Source organism: Callithrix jacchus, chromosome 10 (genome assembly GCF_049354715.1).
Source record: "Callithrix jacchus isolate 240 chromosome 10, calJac240_pri, whole genome shotgun sequence".
Lineage (NCBI taxonomy): Eukaryota > Metazoa > Chordata > Mammalia > Primates > Cebidae > Callithrix > Callithrix jacchus.
The window spans coordinates 56,085,489-56,100,086 of NC_133511.1; the positions used below are offsets into that span (position 1 = coordinate 56,085,489).

The 14,598-nt window shown below is 37.6% G+C and overlaps 1 protein-coding gene across 47 annotated transcripts in view; it reads left to right on the forward strand.

Annotated features, from left to right (window-relative positions):
- Window positions 1-14,598, forward strand: part of DLG2 (discs large MAGUK scaffold protein 2) — a 2,299,762-nt gene that overhangs the window by 1,479,622 nt on the left and 805,542 nt on the right. For all 47 annotated transcript variants that reach the window (XM_078340083.1, XM_078340084.1, XM_054241373.2 and 44 more), the window contains one exon: window positions 8,079-8,132. In XM_078340083.1, the coding sequence (XP_078196209.1) occupies window positions 8,079-8,132 (54 nt within the window). The remainder of the gene's footprint in view (window positions 1-8,078; window positions 8,133-14,598) is intronic.

Below are 14,598 nucleotides of genomic sequence, written 5' to 3' on the forward strand. Positions count from 1 at the left end.
CAGTAATTTAGTGATCCCCCATTGTGTAAAAAACCATGACCCATGTACTACAGAAGAAATAAGCCCTACCTTAACCTAAAGAACCAGGTTATTGACAGCTTGCTCCGGACTCTGGTACCTAAATCTGGATAATACAACTGTACTGCTAAGATTATAGCTCTTTGGTAACTTAGCAACAAGCAGCAGATGATATCCACATGCATCCTTCCAGGAATAGCACCACATGGAGTGAATCAGTGAATTAAGTAGGTATGGTTATTATGGCATGGGGCACACTGACTATTTGAGATTTCAGCTAATGACTCCATTTTTTTGTGGGATCTTCAGAAATCATTTGCATAAATAAAGCAGTTAGATTTGTAAAAGCTTGGTGTGAATCAGTGGGATTTGAGGCATTATGGCCTAATGGTGAAAAGCGAAGGGCTTAGAGTCAGAATACCTGGATTTGAATCTCAGTTTTGCTTCCTCCTAGCCCTCTGACATTTTGAGAAATTCAGAGTATCACTCTGTGCCTCTGATTACTTATCTGTAGATGAGGGAAAATTCCACCAATCCTTCCCAGGTTCTATAAGGAGTAAACAATAAAACACAAGGAAAAAACTTACATTTGCTTGGCTCACAGTAGGTGGTTAGTTAATCAATGTTAGTTCCCTTCCCTCTCCCTATAGAAATTAAATGATTAAATGTGTGTGATACACTTTATGTAGTATGACATTGGTGGTTGATATAATTGCCAATTTGAGTTTCAGTGTTGATCTGTAGATCTAGTTTTGGTGAGTAATTTATTTTAGCCTTTCATACTAAGTGTGTTGATCTGTAGATCTAGTTTTAGTGAGTAATTTATTTTAGCCTTTCATACTAAGTGTAAGCAGGTATGTGGTGAGTGTGCAGGATGGAGATCTGAAGAATCTTCATACTAACAGTTCAAGCAATCTCCATTTCTGGATCCAAATAGCATTGATCCTAGAAAAAAAAACTTGTAAAGTGAAGAAAACTCTTTGGTTCCCTGCTCTCTACTGTCTGTGCTTCATTCTACAGCCTGCCCCATCTTTTCTGCACTAGGGAAAAAGGGAAGACCGACTCAGCCTAACTGAGGTCTTTAGGATATTCACTCGTTTTCTGCAAAATGTTTTACTACTTTGTATTTCAAAGTTAAGGGACCCAGAAACCTCTGATAATTGGGGAACTGAATCTGAGTCAGAATGGTGAGAAATTTCTCTTCTGATTGTCAAAGAGAAACTAGCAACTTTTCAGGCAGAAAATAATTGCATTTTCAGTCTGGTCGCCTGGAAAACTCAGGCAAAGAAATCAGATGTTAGAATTACCATTATGGACGCCGGGGTTAGAAAGACATGGGTTTAAAAAAAACTGCTGTGGCACCTCTTAGATTTGTGACCTTAGGCAAGTGACTTGGTCAGTTAGGATCTTCTTTTCTTCATTTCTTCTCTCCTTCATTTATTTCCTTCCTTCCTTCTTTCTTTTAATGGGAACAATAACCTTTTCTTTAGAACATTATAAAAATTAAATGCATTCATATATCTTAAAGTACTCTTCACATTCCTGCAACGAAATAATCATCTTATATATACTTGATATTTTATTATTGTTACTATCCTCAGTTTTGGTACTATGTAATTGTGAAATCTGAGTTATGCCACAGTCTGTCTTCACTTTCCTGTTTATAGAATGTAAGGGTGGAATTAAATGTTTCTTAAGATCTCAGCTTTAAAATTCTATGATTATAGAATATATTTGTTCTTCCTCTTTTGTTTTTTCTCTCTCTCACATAACTATCAACATGTCTTTAATCAATTATCAATTTATTGGGGACTTACTCAAAGAATGCCTGAATCAGTCAGCCTGGGTAAGCTGGGGCCATTGGCCTTTTCCTAGGCATGCCTCCTGCAGGCATCTTCTCATGACACACTTGGCCTCAGCAATGGCACCAGAGGAAGGAAGGGAAGGTTCTTGGGCCAGCCAGGATCAAAGCACATTAAATAAATTTAGATTTCAACTGACTTTGTAACTTGTTGATCAACAGTAAAAATTAGGATCTGGCCAGGTGAGGTGGCTCACACCTCTAATCCCAGCACTTTGGGAGGCTGAGGCAGGTGGATCACTTGAGACTAGAAGTTCGAGACCAGCCTGGGCAACATAGCAAAACCCTGTCTCTATAAAAAAAAAAAAACAAAATTTAACCAGGCATGGTGGTACATGCCTGCATTATCAGCTACTTGGAAGTCTGAGGTGGGAGGATGGCTTGAGCTTGGGAGGCAGAGGTTGTAGTAAGCCAAGATGGCACCAGAGTACTCCAGCCTGGGTGACAAGGTAAGACCCTGTCTCAAAATTTAAAAGTTAGAATCTAGAAGTAACTAGTGAAATCTGATTTCATTCTAAGGGGCAGTAGAACATGGCTCTGGAGCCACACTGCACATGTTTGAAGATTTACCAGCTGTTTACCAGCTGTGTCACTTTGAGAAAGTTATTTAACGTCTGTTACCTCACCTAAACTTTGACAATAACAGCGCTTGTCTCAGCATTGTGTGAAAATTTCATACGTTAATTTACATAAGGTATGTGCTACATAAGTGCATACCCTTATTATTATCTATCTTATTATTAATGTATCAGGAGATTTGGGTGTTGCTGGGTCATAATACTACAAAACTTCAGGTAGTGATAATTATAGTTTCCAAGTAGGAGCAGGGTCCTGGCAACAACTAGAGATGTGGGACTCCAGCCTAAAAGGTTGTGGAAAAGAAGGAGAGGGAAGACAGGGTTTCAGTTCCAGTGGAGAACTAGAATGTGATTCAGGAAATGAAGGCAGAAGTCCCTCCCCCAACCACACCACATTTTTTTTTCCAGAGTAAGCCAACATAATAGAGGGTTATGGGAAAAATCTAATACACAAAGACAGTTATCCTGGGTTCAACACTCAGTATATCTCATCCAGTACGTAATGTTAGATGTCTTACTTCAAAGCTGATGGGATGGATGGGTAGTAATCCCAATATTCTACCTCCCTAGCCAGGATTAGGGTATGGTTTGATTGGTGCTCATCCTGATGGCAATCTTCTGTGTGAATTGTGAAGCAAAAAATCTGCTAGCATGCTATCTTGTAGCTGCCAGTCTAAAGCAGCTAATATTTACCTTGAGGTCTGGGCTCTCCAACTCTCATAATGAAATCACACCAAACACACACACACACACACACACACACACACACGACTCATTTTGAAACATCTGGTAGCTTCCATTTTGTTTCACAATGTCACACTATATTACACATAAAAGTCATTTATAGGGCCTGTATCACTCTAAATAGACAAAAAAATCTTGCCCACTCAGTAATCCTGCCCTATAAGGCTGATAAGTCCAAGGTATCCAAAAGCAGCTCATATGTTATTCTTGCCATATTTTATCACCTATTTAACTTGGCATAATGACAATCATCTGCCTTCCATTTGCATGTCCCAGGTCAATTGAAATCCCTGCATAGTTCCTAGTACCATGAGTCTTACTGTTCAATTCTTGCTTATCTAGTTATCTCTTTTTCTTACTTCTTAAAAGTCCATTGACCTTCCCACTGATTAGCCTACACTCTCAGAGCTAAGCTTCATGAGAGGATTTCTTGGCTGACTAGCTACTGTACATTTCCTGCCAATACCTTGCTTGAGGAGGCTTCCTTACTGTAATTGGCTTCATGACTACTTGCCCACATGTCAGAGGTATTTCCCAGATCTGACACTTAACACATGTCGAGAGGTAACCACATTAGTCAGAATCAATGAACTCCTTTGAAAATTTGCATTCATTTTGTCAAATTCCTTTTTATTTAGAGTCTCTTGGAAGGAAGCAAAAAAAAAAAAAGTATATCTGTTACTCGGATACACAAAATTGTTGATGTAATATAATAACATTTGTATAACACATGAAGCCCACGGACAGGAAGGTGGCTGACATTTATTAATAACTTGATCTAGTAGTTTAAATTCTATCTGTATTCCCTCTGCTTTCTTCTTGCTTCTCACTTCTCTGTAATTAGCAGTACTAGTCCCTTTTGCTGAAAATTGGCTTTCTCTGCAAGGAAGAGAATGTCATATAAAAGGCAAACAAACAAACAGAAAAGGTTTCATGGTTTGGGTTACTCAAGAAAGAGTTTTTTTATTTTTCTTCATCCCTTATAGTTTCAAAAATCTTGCCTAGATATATATGGTGTGAAGAGCACATTTATGGGCCATGCTTAGAATTCAACTACACTCTGTGTAGTCTGCGGTAGGCTATGAAGGTTCTGGAGCAGAGCAGTGGGAGAATCTTTAGAGAGCCTGGTATAGCAGCATGGTGGGATAGTGCGTTATTCATCTCCTTGGCAGTCACACCAGGAAGTTACTAATGTCAGATGTATGTGATATATGTGTATTTTCACACAATCTTGTTTGTTCATGCATTTTTAATGACTTTTAGAGAGGTGGGTATTAACTGTGGCTTCTGGATCCTTTTGGCACCAAGAAGGAATAATAAGCTTTCCATATAACATAGATTCCTTCCACATAACATAGATCTTGTCTTCAAGATCTTGCTGTCTACCTCAAGTGGAGTCCATTCACAGACTCCACATCCTACAGTTATGAAATCATTAATTATTATAAAAGCTGAATTTACTCAACTAATATGACTACACAGTGAAAGAAAGTGGGTCGGGCCAGGCACAGTGGCTCATGCCTGTAATCCCAGCACTTTGGGAGGCCGAAGTGGGCGGGTCAAAAGGTCAGGAGATAGAGACCATCCTAGCCAATGTGGTGAAACCCCATCTCTTTTAAAATACAAAAAGTTAGCCAGGCATGGTGGTGTGCACCTGTAGTCCCAGCTACTCAGGAGTCTGAGGCAGGGAAGTCACTTGAACCCAGGAGGTAGAGGTTGCAGTGAGCCAAGATCATGCCTCTGTACTCAAGCCTGGTGACACAGCAAGATTCCATCTCAAAAAAATAAAGAAAGTGATACTGGATACTGGAAAACTAGTCATAGTCTTGTTGATAACATGAGATCTGGGGGTTTGGGTTATCCTAGAGGGTTTTCAAAGCTTACAAAGATACATTGCTTTTCTTTATATCCACTTCTGTACTTTATCGCTATATTTAGTCACTAATTTCTAAGTATTTCTCAGAATTTATGGAGCTCCTTCTGTATACCCAAGTGCTATGGAGAATTCTAGAAAAGTATACAATCCTTGTCAATTTTCAGACATACAGGCTTCTTGGAAAGGCCAAATTTACATTAAAAAATGAAAAATAGCAACATAAACATAAAAAAGTTTTGATTGGCATTGCACAGGAAATGGGCTTATTTGTAAAATTTATTCCCATAACACATTATTATAATCTATAAGAAAAAAAAACAAAGATGGGGTAACAGCCCCAAATCAAATTAACACACATTTATTGATCAAAGCTATACTAGACAATAGGGAGAAATACAAGAATTGCATGTGAAACTCAAAAAGTCTTCAGTCTAGTCTTAGATATGAGACACACTTTTGTAAGTCATGGAAACCAAGCAGAAAGCATAGGAGAGATGTCATCAAAATTAAAAACCTTTAATAATATATAATAAGCCTTCACTAGACTGTGCTCAGCATCTAGCTTGCAATATCCTTAGGCATCTTTTGCCTCCAGGGTGGTCTTTGCTTCTTCTAGTTCTTGCATGATACTCTAGTATAGGGCTAACATCTCACTGCAAGACTCTTGCGATAAAACAACCTAGATCCTGGATTTACGAAGCAGCTTAGTGGGGAAAAATGAATTTTGAGGTCAGAAAAAATAATATTCAAATGACAAACCTCATTTTCACTGAGCCTCATTTTTCTCATTTATATAGAAATAGTGATAATAATGCCTCATCAGTATGATTTTGTGGAGATTAAGTGAGGATACATATGCTTATGTATATATTTAATCAATGGTAATACATATTTAATAGTTGGTAAGTATTGTTCTTATTGCCTTTGACGTGATCTGATTTAGAACCACAATCTAATCACATGATCTGTTTTAGAGCCACAGTCTAATCAGGCCTCTTATGAGTGTAATTGTAGCTGCTAACATAGCATTGAAATCTCTGCAGTGTAAATAGTTCACCAACCATCCAATAATATACCTTCACAGTAGTCTTTCTTAATAGACACTTGCTACTAATAATACTTAACATTTATTCTGAAATTTACAGTTTACAAAGTACATTCAACTATATCATCTCATTCGATCTTCAGCCTTTTTGGAAAGTTGCTACTACTATTCCCATTCCACAGGAAAGGAAAATTAGTCAGAGAGGGTTAGAGGACCTGCCCTAAGATCCCACCACTAGGAAATCACTAAGCCACCAATCATACAATCAGAGGTTGCTAAACCAACCTTGAGCCTATGGCTTCTGACTGAAAACCTCATACCTTTTTCTGTTTTCTGCCTCTTCTTTTTTCTTTTTCTTTTTTTTTTTTGGTGAGATCCAGTGAAAACTGTCTTTCTCCAGAGTTTTTATTTACCCACAAGATACATTCTTATTTAAGCATCATGAAAATATTATGACTAACTAGTTGATCCATTATGTAGAGATGTATGCCAAGGTTATGTTTACCATGCCCAGATTTTTTGTAAAGACATAAAATTGTGTTTTGTAAAACCTGCTGGATTGCTATTTGTTTTGTCATTTAATTAGAATTCCACAGAACAGATTGACATTAAAAAGCTGTGAACTCTGTTAACTCCAAAGGGCATAGCTAATGAAATATCCGCAAATTTAAGCACCTTCCAAAACCACCGTATCGTACAAAACAGCTCTCTATTAATCAAGATGAAAGTATTTCCTTTATCTAAATGAAATCTGTAATTTGGAATGAAGATTAAAGATTCTTGGGGGATAAAGCTAAAGTTGCTCTGAAAACTCTAGAAACTAAAAAATAAAGATAGCTCTACTCAGTATTCATGAAGTTAGATCGGTGATGCAAATAGAGATGGAAATCTCTTTTTTCTAATAACTTGGCTTGTAGCACTGCTATGTCAGTTTTACACAGATTCCTGCTCAACGTTAAAGAGAATTACTGCAAATTGTACAATCTTTTTAAAGAAGAAAGTTGAACATATCCAATATGCTTTTTTGTCATGTTTGACTGTTAATGTTCTAAGGATGTCTAAGGTATATGATTAGAGGTGCATAAATAATAAAGAAAATATATGATACAGTGTGCATAATGTATAAACATACATGTTGACAAGTGAAGCCTTTTGGTATTGAATATAGCATATAGCGTACTCTCAAAAAGCAGTTTGAAGAGAATAACTGTGAATATTGGTTTAGGTTTAATTTTGCTTCCTTGAGAGATAAATTTCCTTAGTAAAGTCATTTCATAAAGAAATAATACAAGTGGACATGGTGGTTCACGCCTGTAATCCCAGCACTTTGGGAGGACATGGAGGACTGATTACAAGTTCAGGAAATCAAGACCATTCTGGCCAACATGGTGAAACCCTGTCTCTGCTAAAAATACAAAAATTAGCTGGGCGTGGTGGTGTGTGCCTGTAGTTCCAGCTACTTGGCAGGCTAAGGCAGGAGAATTGCTTGATCTTGGGAGGTGGAGGCTGCAGTGAGCTGAGATTGCACCAATGCACTCCAGCCTGGATGACAGAGTGAGACTCTGTCTCAAAAAAAAAAAAAAAAAAGAAAAGAAAAGGAAAGAAAAAAAGAAATGATACAAATTTTAACCCTCACCCAATTTATTAGAAATCCTTGCCTTATACATAGCAGAAATCTTCACCTTCTATACTTTTTTTATAGAATGTAAGAGAAAATGAATGCAAATTCTATGAATGCTTACTTCATTTCTTTATGTGGTAAATGTAGGAAATAGTTGAAATGGGGAAGGTACAGGAATTCTTAGTCATTTTATTTATCCCACAACACTTGACAGAGTGCCTATACAGGTCCTCAAGATACGCTTGCTGAGCTCTTTGTTAAATAAGTTAACAGAAATAATCTGTCTTAGAATACATTATTCATTATTTAATTTTTTTTTAATTTCTATTTTTCAGGCCAGTCCTGCTCCTATAATTGTCAACACAGATACTTTGGACACAATTCCTTATGTAAGTAACATTTTTGTTAATAACTTCTCTTAAAACTGTGGTAGAACTTAGCTGAATTTAAATTTAATTCATATTTAGTTTCACCCAATCTAGATAATCTTACAAAATGACATGTGGTTTTGTAAGTTTTCCTTTAATATTTGCTAAATCTTATCTTAGTCATCAAATATTTCCCTCTTTCATTCATGTTTTGTAAAACACAAGGGCCCATTATGAAAAAAAAATAGACAACTCTGTTCAAATAGTGTTCATTTGCTAAGTGGTTCACTGAAAAGAGATTGAATTGCTCATAGACATGAGCAAACTCCTTTGGGTTTCTTATGAAAGGAATAGTGGAGTCAATTTATAAGACAAAATCTGGAACGTAAAATAAGTAGTCAGTAATCTATACATATTTTTATGGATTTTGTTGGGCTTCTAATAAGAAGTGGACAAAAGTTTTGTGAGGGTAGCGCCTACTTAATATAATGAAAGTTACGATTCTGTGAAAGCATGGAGAAGGAGATAATAGAATCAGGCAAACCAGCGAAGCCTAGGATTCTGTACTTGCAACACAACCACTGTAATGGCAAAAGTTGAAGATAGAGTCTGGCTGGGCAGGGAAGACTGGAGACAAGCTACAGGCAACAATGTGGGTGAGTGGTTGACGTTATGGAGATCCAACAAGGCTTGTGAGTGGGGCCTAGCTGAAGAGTGGAGGATAGTGATCGAGGAAGATGGACAGCCACAGATGCATGCTAGACAGGGGATATGAAGCAGAGAAGAAGGGGTGCAGAGGTAATGGACAAGAACAAACAGATTCCTGGCCTTCAATTAAATGAATAAAGCACATAAAGCACTTAGAACAGTACCAAGCACAAAAAGTGCTTGGTAAGTACTGGCTCTTCTCTGTTTTAGCCCACAGCCTCAAATTCCTTCAATGACCAAGCAAATCACAGAAACAAATGGAGCAGTCAGAGTGGGGACTGTGGAGAATAGAAGGCACATGGCCATTTACAGAGAGCAACTGCCACTTGGAGTCTGTGGGTGCCAGGTTGTTTTACAAAATAAGATGGAAATTTGTATGTTTGCAATTTCTAAATACAGGCAACCAATTTTCAAAAGTGCAAACACTGTGTCTGCCAAAGTGTGTCTAGTCCATAAGCTGCCTTTTGAGAGATGTTACCTCAAAGGAACTGGCCGTTCCTGAGCAGGTTCTGCAATCCGGGACTTAGCCACAGGGGAGCAGGATGCCAGAACTGGAGTACAAGGTTGGGACTTGATTATAAGAATGAGGAACTAAAACTGGGACACAGGGTCAGGACAAGAATAACAGCTAGCTTGACTTAATTCTGAATCATCTGAACTACTGAACTAGGACTTCTTAAATCTTTCTGAACAAGAAGAATTTAGGGCCAGACCGGAAACGAGGTTAAGCTTACTGGTAGGAGCCAAGTGACCCCAACACTGGAAAGTAAAGGGCTCTGGAGAAAAGAACAAAGCAATGTCTTACAGGCACCTCCATCCACTATTCTCTCACTCCTCCTACCTTTCTTTACTTATCAAACATCTGTAATAGTGTATGCCTAACATCATTTTAGGCACTTAACAAATTTTAACTTATGTAATCCTCATAACAATCCTATGAGGTGTAGGTACTGTTAATTTCTCTATTTTACTGATGGGGAAAATGAGTCATAAATAGGTCAATTAACTAGTTCATGGACTTACAGTAACAGGCAGAGTCAAGAGTGAATTCAAATAGCCTGGTGTAGAGTTAGAGTTCTTATTTGACTTCTAATATGATGCCATATATGCTTCTTTCTTCCCTCCCTTGTTTTCTTCCTGTCAGCTTGTGAACATAGTTTCCTTACTCCCCTGATACGTACAGATCTGGATGAGAGACAACTTGTCACAGAAGCTTCAATGTATTCAGGATAGGGATATATATAGATATATATGAAGGAATCTTGTGCCCCAAACAAATCTCTTCACCATAACCATTGGTAAAGCAGGTGAACAGTGCTCTCAAGAAGTAGTCTTGGAGCACAGAGGTTGGTTTTGTAAGAAGGACCACTTTATCATGGTGGATCTATATTATTTCAAAGCCTCCTCTTAGGATTCTGGTGGCGTAAATGCCAGATGCCCTCATGTAGAAATAATTTTATCAGTAAGATCTAAGGATCTTGTGTAGACATGCTCAATTCTTATCCCAACTGGTTAGCTAGTGATATCAGTTGCAAATAATAAATTCATCAAATTGTTCCCATTCTCTCAAATGTCAGGTTTGTATCTGATTTTGAGTCCTTCAAAAATTTTGAAGCAACTTTTAATTAATTAATTAATTGAGACAGAGTCTTGCTCTGTTGTCCATGATGGAGTGCAAATGGAATCCAGTCTTGGCTCACTGCAACCTCCGCCTCCCAGTGTTCTCCTGCCTCAGCCTCCCGAGTAGCTGGGACTACAGCTGTGTGCCACCACTCCTGGCTAATATTTTTTACATTTTTTATTTTTTGTATTTTTAGTAGAGATGGGGTTTCGCCATGTTGGCCAGGCTGATCTTGAACTTCTGATCTCAGTGATCTGCCCGCCACAGCCTCCAAAAGTGCTGGGATTACAGGTGGGAACCACCACACCTACCCTAATCACCATTTTTATGCATTTCCTTCTTAAAAATGTTATCTGAATGCCCAATCTTAACAACAAAACACAGTGGGTTACATTAAGGATGTAACAATCTTTATAGTGGTTTTGTGAGCAGCTTGATATAATGGAAATGTCCCAAATATCATAGTAGTATGTTCTTTAGTAATGTATTTAATCTCTATGCACATAAATTAACGTCTAAGACAGGGCTTATAATACCTGCCTCAGAGATTTTGTTAGCTTCTGGTTGAGTGCAGCTAAAGTATTTATTATTTAAAAAAAAAAATAAACACTGATGAGGTAATATATGCTAGATTCTAGGAGGACAGTAAATATGAATACCTTCCCTGATGTAGAAGAAACATGAATACATTATCTATTGAAAATGGCAGGGTTAGTATGAACTCATTAATGTGGATATGCTTTGGCTGTTGGCAGAGTCCCAACTCTCCCCTTTGTTCCTGACTCACTGGGTAACCTTGAACAAATCACTGTTCCTTTCACAGTCTATTTTCTCACTCCCCAGTGTTCTATACTTTGTTTTCCTCTTTTCTTCTTCATGTTCTAGTTGTTCACATAATTTCAGCTCTATTTAATGAAAAAATGATTTCAGAGTTCCCTAGGGCATTTTAGGAATGTTGCATAAGAACATTTCCTTCTTAAAAATATTAACTGAATGCCAAATTTTAACATATATTAAAATCTTTCTAAAAAATAATTTCATTGCAAGTAAATGTATTAATTTTGCTGATTAGCAAATTTGATTTTCAATAGAAATGGTTCTTGAATAGCCACAGGAAATTTCTAGGGCCACAGGGAACATTTATGTAAGTGTCAAAAGTACAAAATACATTTAAAGAGACTTCTTTTTTTTTTTAAAGGAGACATTAGAGTTTGCATTAATGAAAGATTCACTGAGGTTCTTACATGAAAATGTCTTAAGTAAGCTCTGTATTATATGAGGTCATGATATATTAGGGTTAAGTATGACCTTACATGTGTCATAGACTAGCTTCTCATTGCAAACCATTGAATCCCTATATGAAAATTAAAATCACCCAACCAGAAATAAGGAGAGAGAAAAATATATATTTTTCCATTTCAATACTCTCTAGTTTCTATTTTTTGCTCAGTCTTTTTATTCTTCCCCATTACATGTGGAATATTGTTTCATGCCAGGTACTGAAAATACTTTGTTCTTAGGGAGCTCAGAGTGCTTAGAGCCTGCTTGGGAATCCAGCTCCCTGAAGGTTGACTCAAATAATAATGCGTTACTCTCCGGGTACTCTGCAACCAACTGATAATGCACTCTCCTCTTTTTTCAGCAGACACTTCAGAGTTCAGTATTGAACAGCACCCTAACAAATCCCAGTCTTTATGCTTTAAAAAATAAAATCAGGCTGAGATAGTTTAGAATGCTTTTTTTTTTTTTTTGGTTTAACTTTCTCTGATATTCATTTTATATTTTGGTAATCGTTTGACCTGTTTTATAGAAATGCACTGTCAAGAGAGATATACTTGAGAATCGTGAGTTTCAAATCTTGTTAAATAACCTGGAGTTCAATGAACACAAACCTTTCATTCTGAAGATACAGATTTTCTATCTCAACTAGTAAATGCGAGGGCTTGATCTACCATTTATTGCTACCTCATGTAATTGCCAATTTTTGATGTGTAATCAACAACTAAAAAATCAGTGGCAATAAGCAATTATTTCTTCTCTGTTTGTCAGTTAGCTAGGACAGCTGCTTCGGGCTGCAGAATACAGTAGTCTCACTATCCATAGGTGATACATTCCAAGTCTCCTGACAGGCGCCTGAAGCTGCAGATAATGCCAGACTCTATCTATGTGAATTTTCCATCTTAACTCTCAGGCACTGTGGCCATAACTTTCACAGTTTGGGAAGCAACAGCAAAACCAGCATGATTCGTTTTCCTTCTTCACAATTTCATGAATGGAACATTCATTTTTACTGTAAATCTTAGCAACTTCAGTATGTTTTCTATTAAGTCAGGAATTTTCATGTTTTCACTTAAAGGAAGCACTTTAGGGTTTTTCTTTGGCATATCTGAATTGTCAGCATCACTATTGTGCTTTTGGGCCATTTATTATTATTTTTATTATTATTATGTTGAGATGAAGTCTCATTCTGTCACTCAGGTTAGAGTGCAGTGGCGTGATCTTGGCTCACTGCAGCCTCTGCCTCCTGAGTTCAAGTGATTCTCCTACTTCAGCCTCCCAAGTAGCTGGGACTATAGGTGCATGCCACCATGCCTGGCTAATTTTTGTATTTTTAGTAGAGACAGTGTTTCGTCATGTTGCCCAGGCTGGTCTTGAACTCCTGACCTTAGGTAATCCACCCCTCTCTGCCTCCCAAAGTGCTGGGATTACAGGTGTGAGCCACCGCCCTGGCTGCTTTTGGGCCATTATTAAGTAAAATAAGAGTTACTTAAACACAAGCACTTCCATACCAGGATAAGCAATTCGATCACTCAGACAGCTGCTAAGTGACTGAAGGGCAGGTAACATCTGCAGCACAGATACCCTCAGCAAAGAAGTGACCCACATCCTGGAAGAGATGGAATGAGACAATGAGAGATTTCATCACACTTCTCAGAACAGTAAGCAATTTAGAACTTACGAATTGTTTATTTTTGGAATTTTTCATTTAATATTTTCAGACCATGGTTGACTATGGGTAATTGAAATTGCAGAAAGTAAAACCACAAATAAGGGGGGTTTCTGTTCCAGGTTGGATGAGGCATTTCTGCTTCAGAAGTTTCATTCTGGGGACCAGGAATGGGGACAGTGTCTATGTAGTATCTTACAACAGTATGTTATTCATATTGTGATAGTCAAAGGACAAGAAATCAACCCCAAGACACAAACACAGTTAAAGCTTCTGCTCACCTTATGTCTCCCAACATCCAATTGGCCAGAATAAGTCATATTGCCAAGCTTGAAGTAGGGGAACAGTGAGTATTTGCTAAACGATAAACTAGCACATAAGGCCTTGATGTGCTAGTTTATCGTTTAGCAAATACTCGCTCAAAAACAAAACAAAACAGAAAAACAGGTACAAAAGAAAAAATATTGTACTTATTGGTAGGTCAATGGCACTAAAAAAAGTATCAGAGGGATCTGGTTCAACTGATTGGGGAATGAGTGTGTACATTAATGTGTGTGTCTTAAGATAAAATATTTATTACTGCATTTTAGGTTTTGGGGTACATGTGCAGAACATGCAAGACAGTTGCATAGGTACACACATGGAAGTGTGTTTTGCTGCCTTCCTCCCCTTCACCCACATTTGGCATTTCTTCCCAGGCTATCCCTCCCCTGCTCCCCACCGCTTAAGATAAAATATTGAGAAATAAAAGAAACATCTAGCTAGTATTGGCAGTACAACCACTTACCTACCTATAAGACACTTTGTTGTTGAAACTTTATTCCTAGAGGTAGAAATAATAGCAGAGACAAGGCAGAAGTCTCAGGTCTCTTGCTTTGAAAACCCTCCTAGGAAAGTAAGGAAGAGAGAAAAGTAGAAGAAAAAAAGAGTTAGGTTACAAAGAATACAAGTGGGTCCTTAGTAATATCACTCATTGGATTTAGCTGCCAAGAAAGTTATTTAGGTAAAAGTTATTTGAAGACAATTATAATATCATTATAATATTATCAACAAAATTTAAATAGAGTGCTTTCAATGTGGAAAGGCCATTGGATGCAAACACACCTATGGTTCTGGGGCCAAGGACAAGAGAGTGAACTAAAAGGAAAAAATGACCCAAAAAAGGCTGAACATATGAGGGACAGTGAGAAGAGAAAGAATGCTGTGGATTT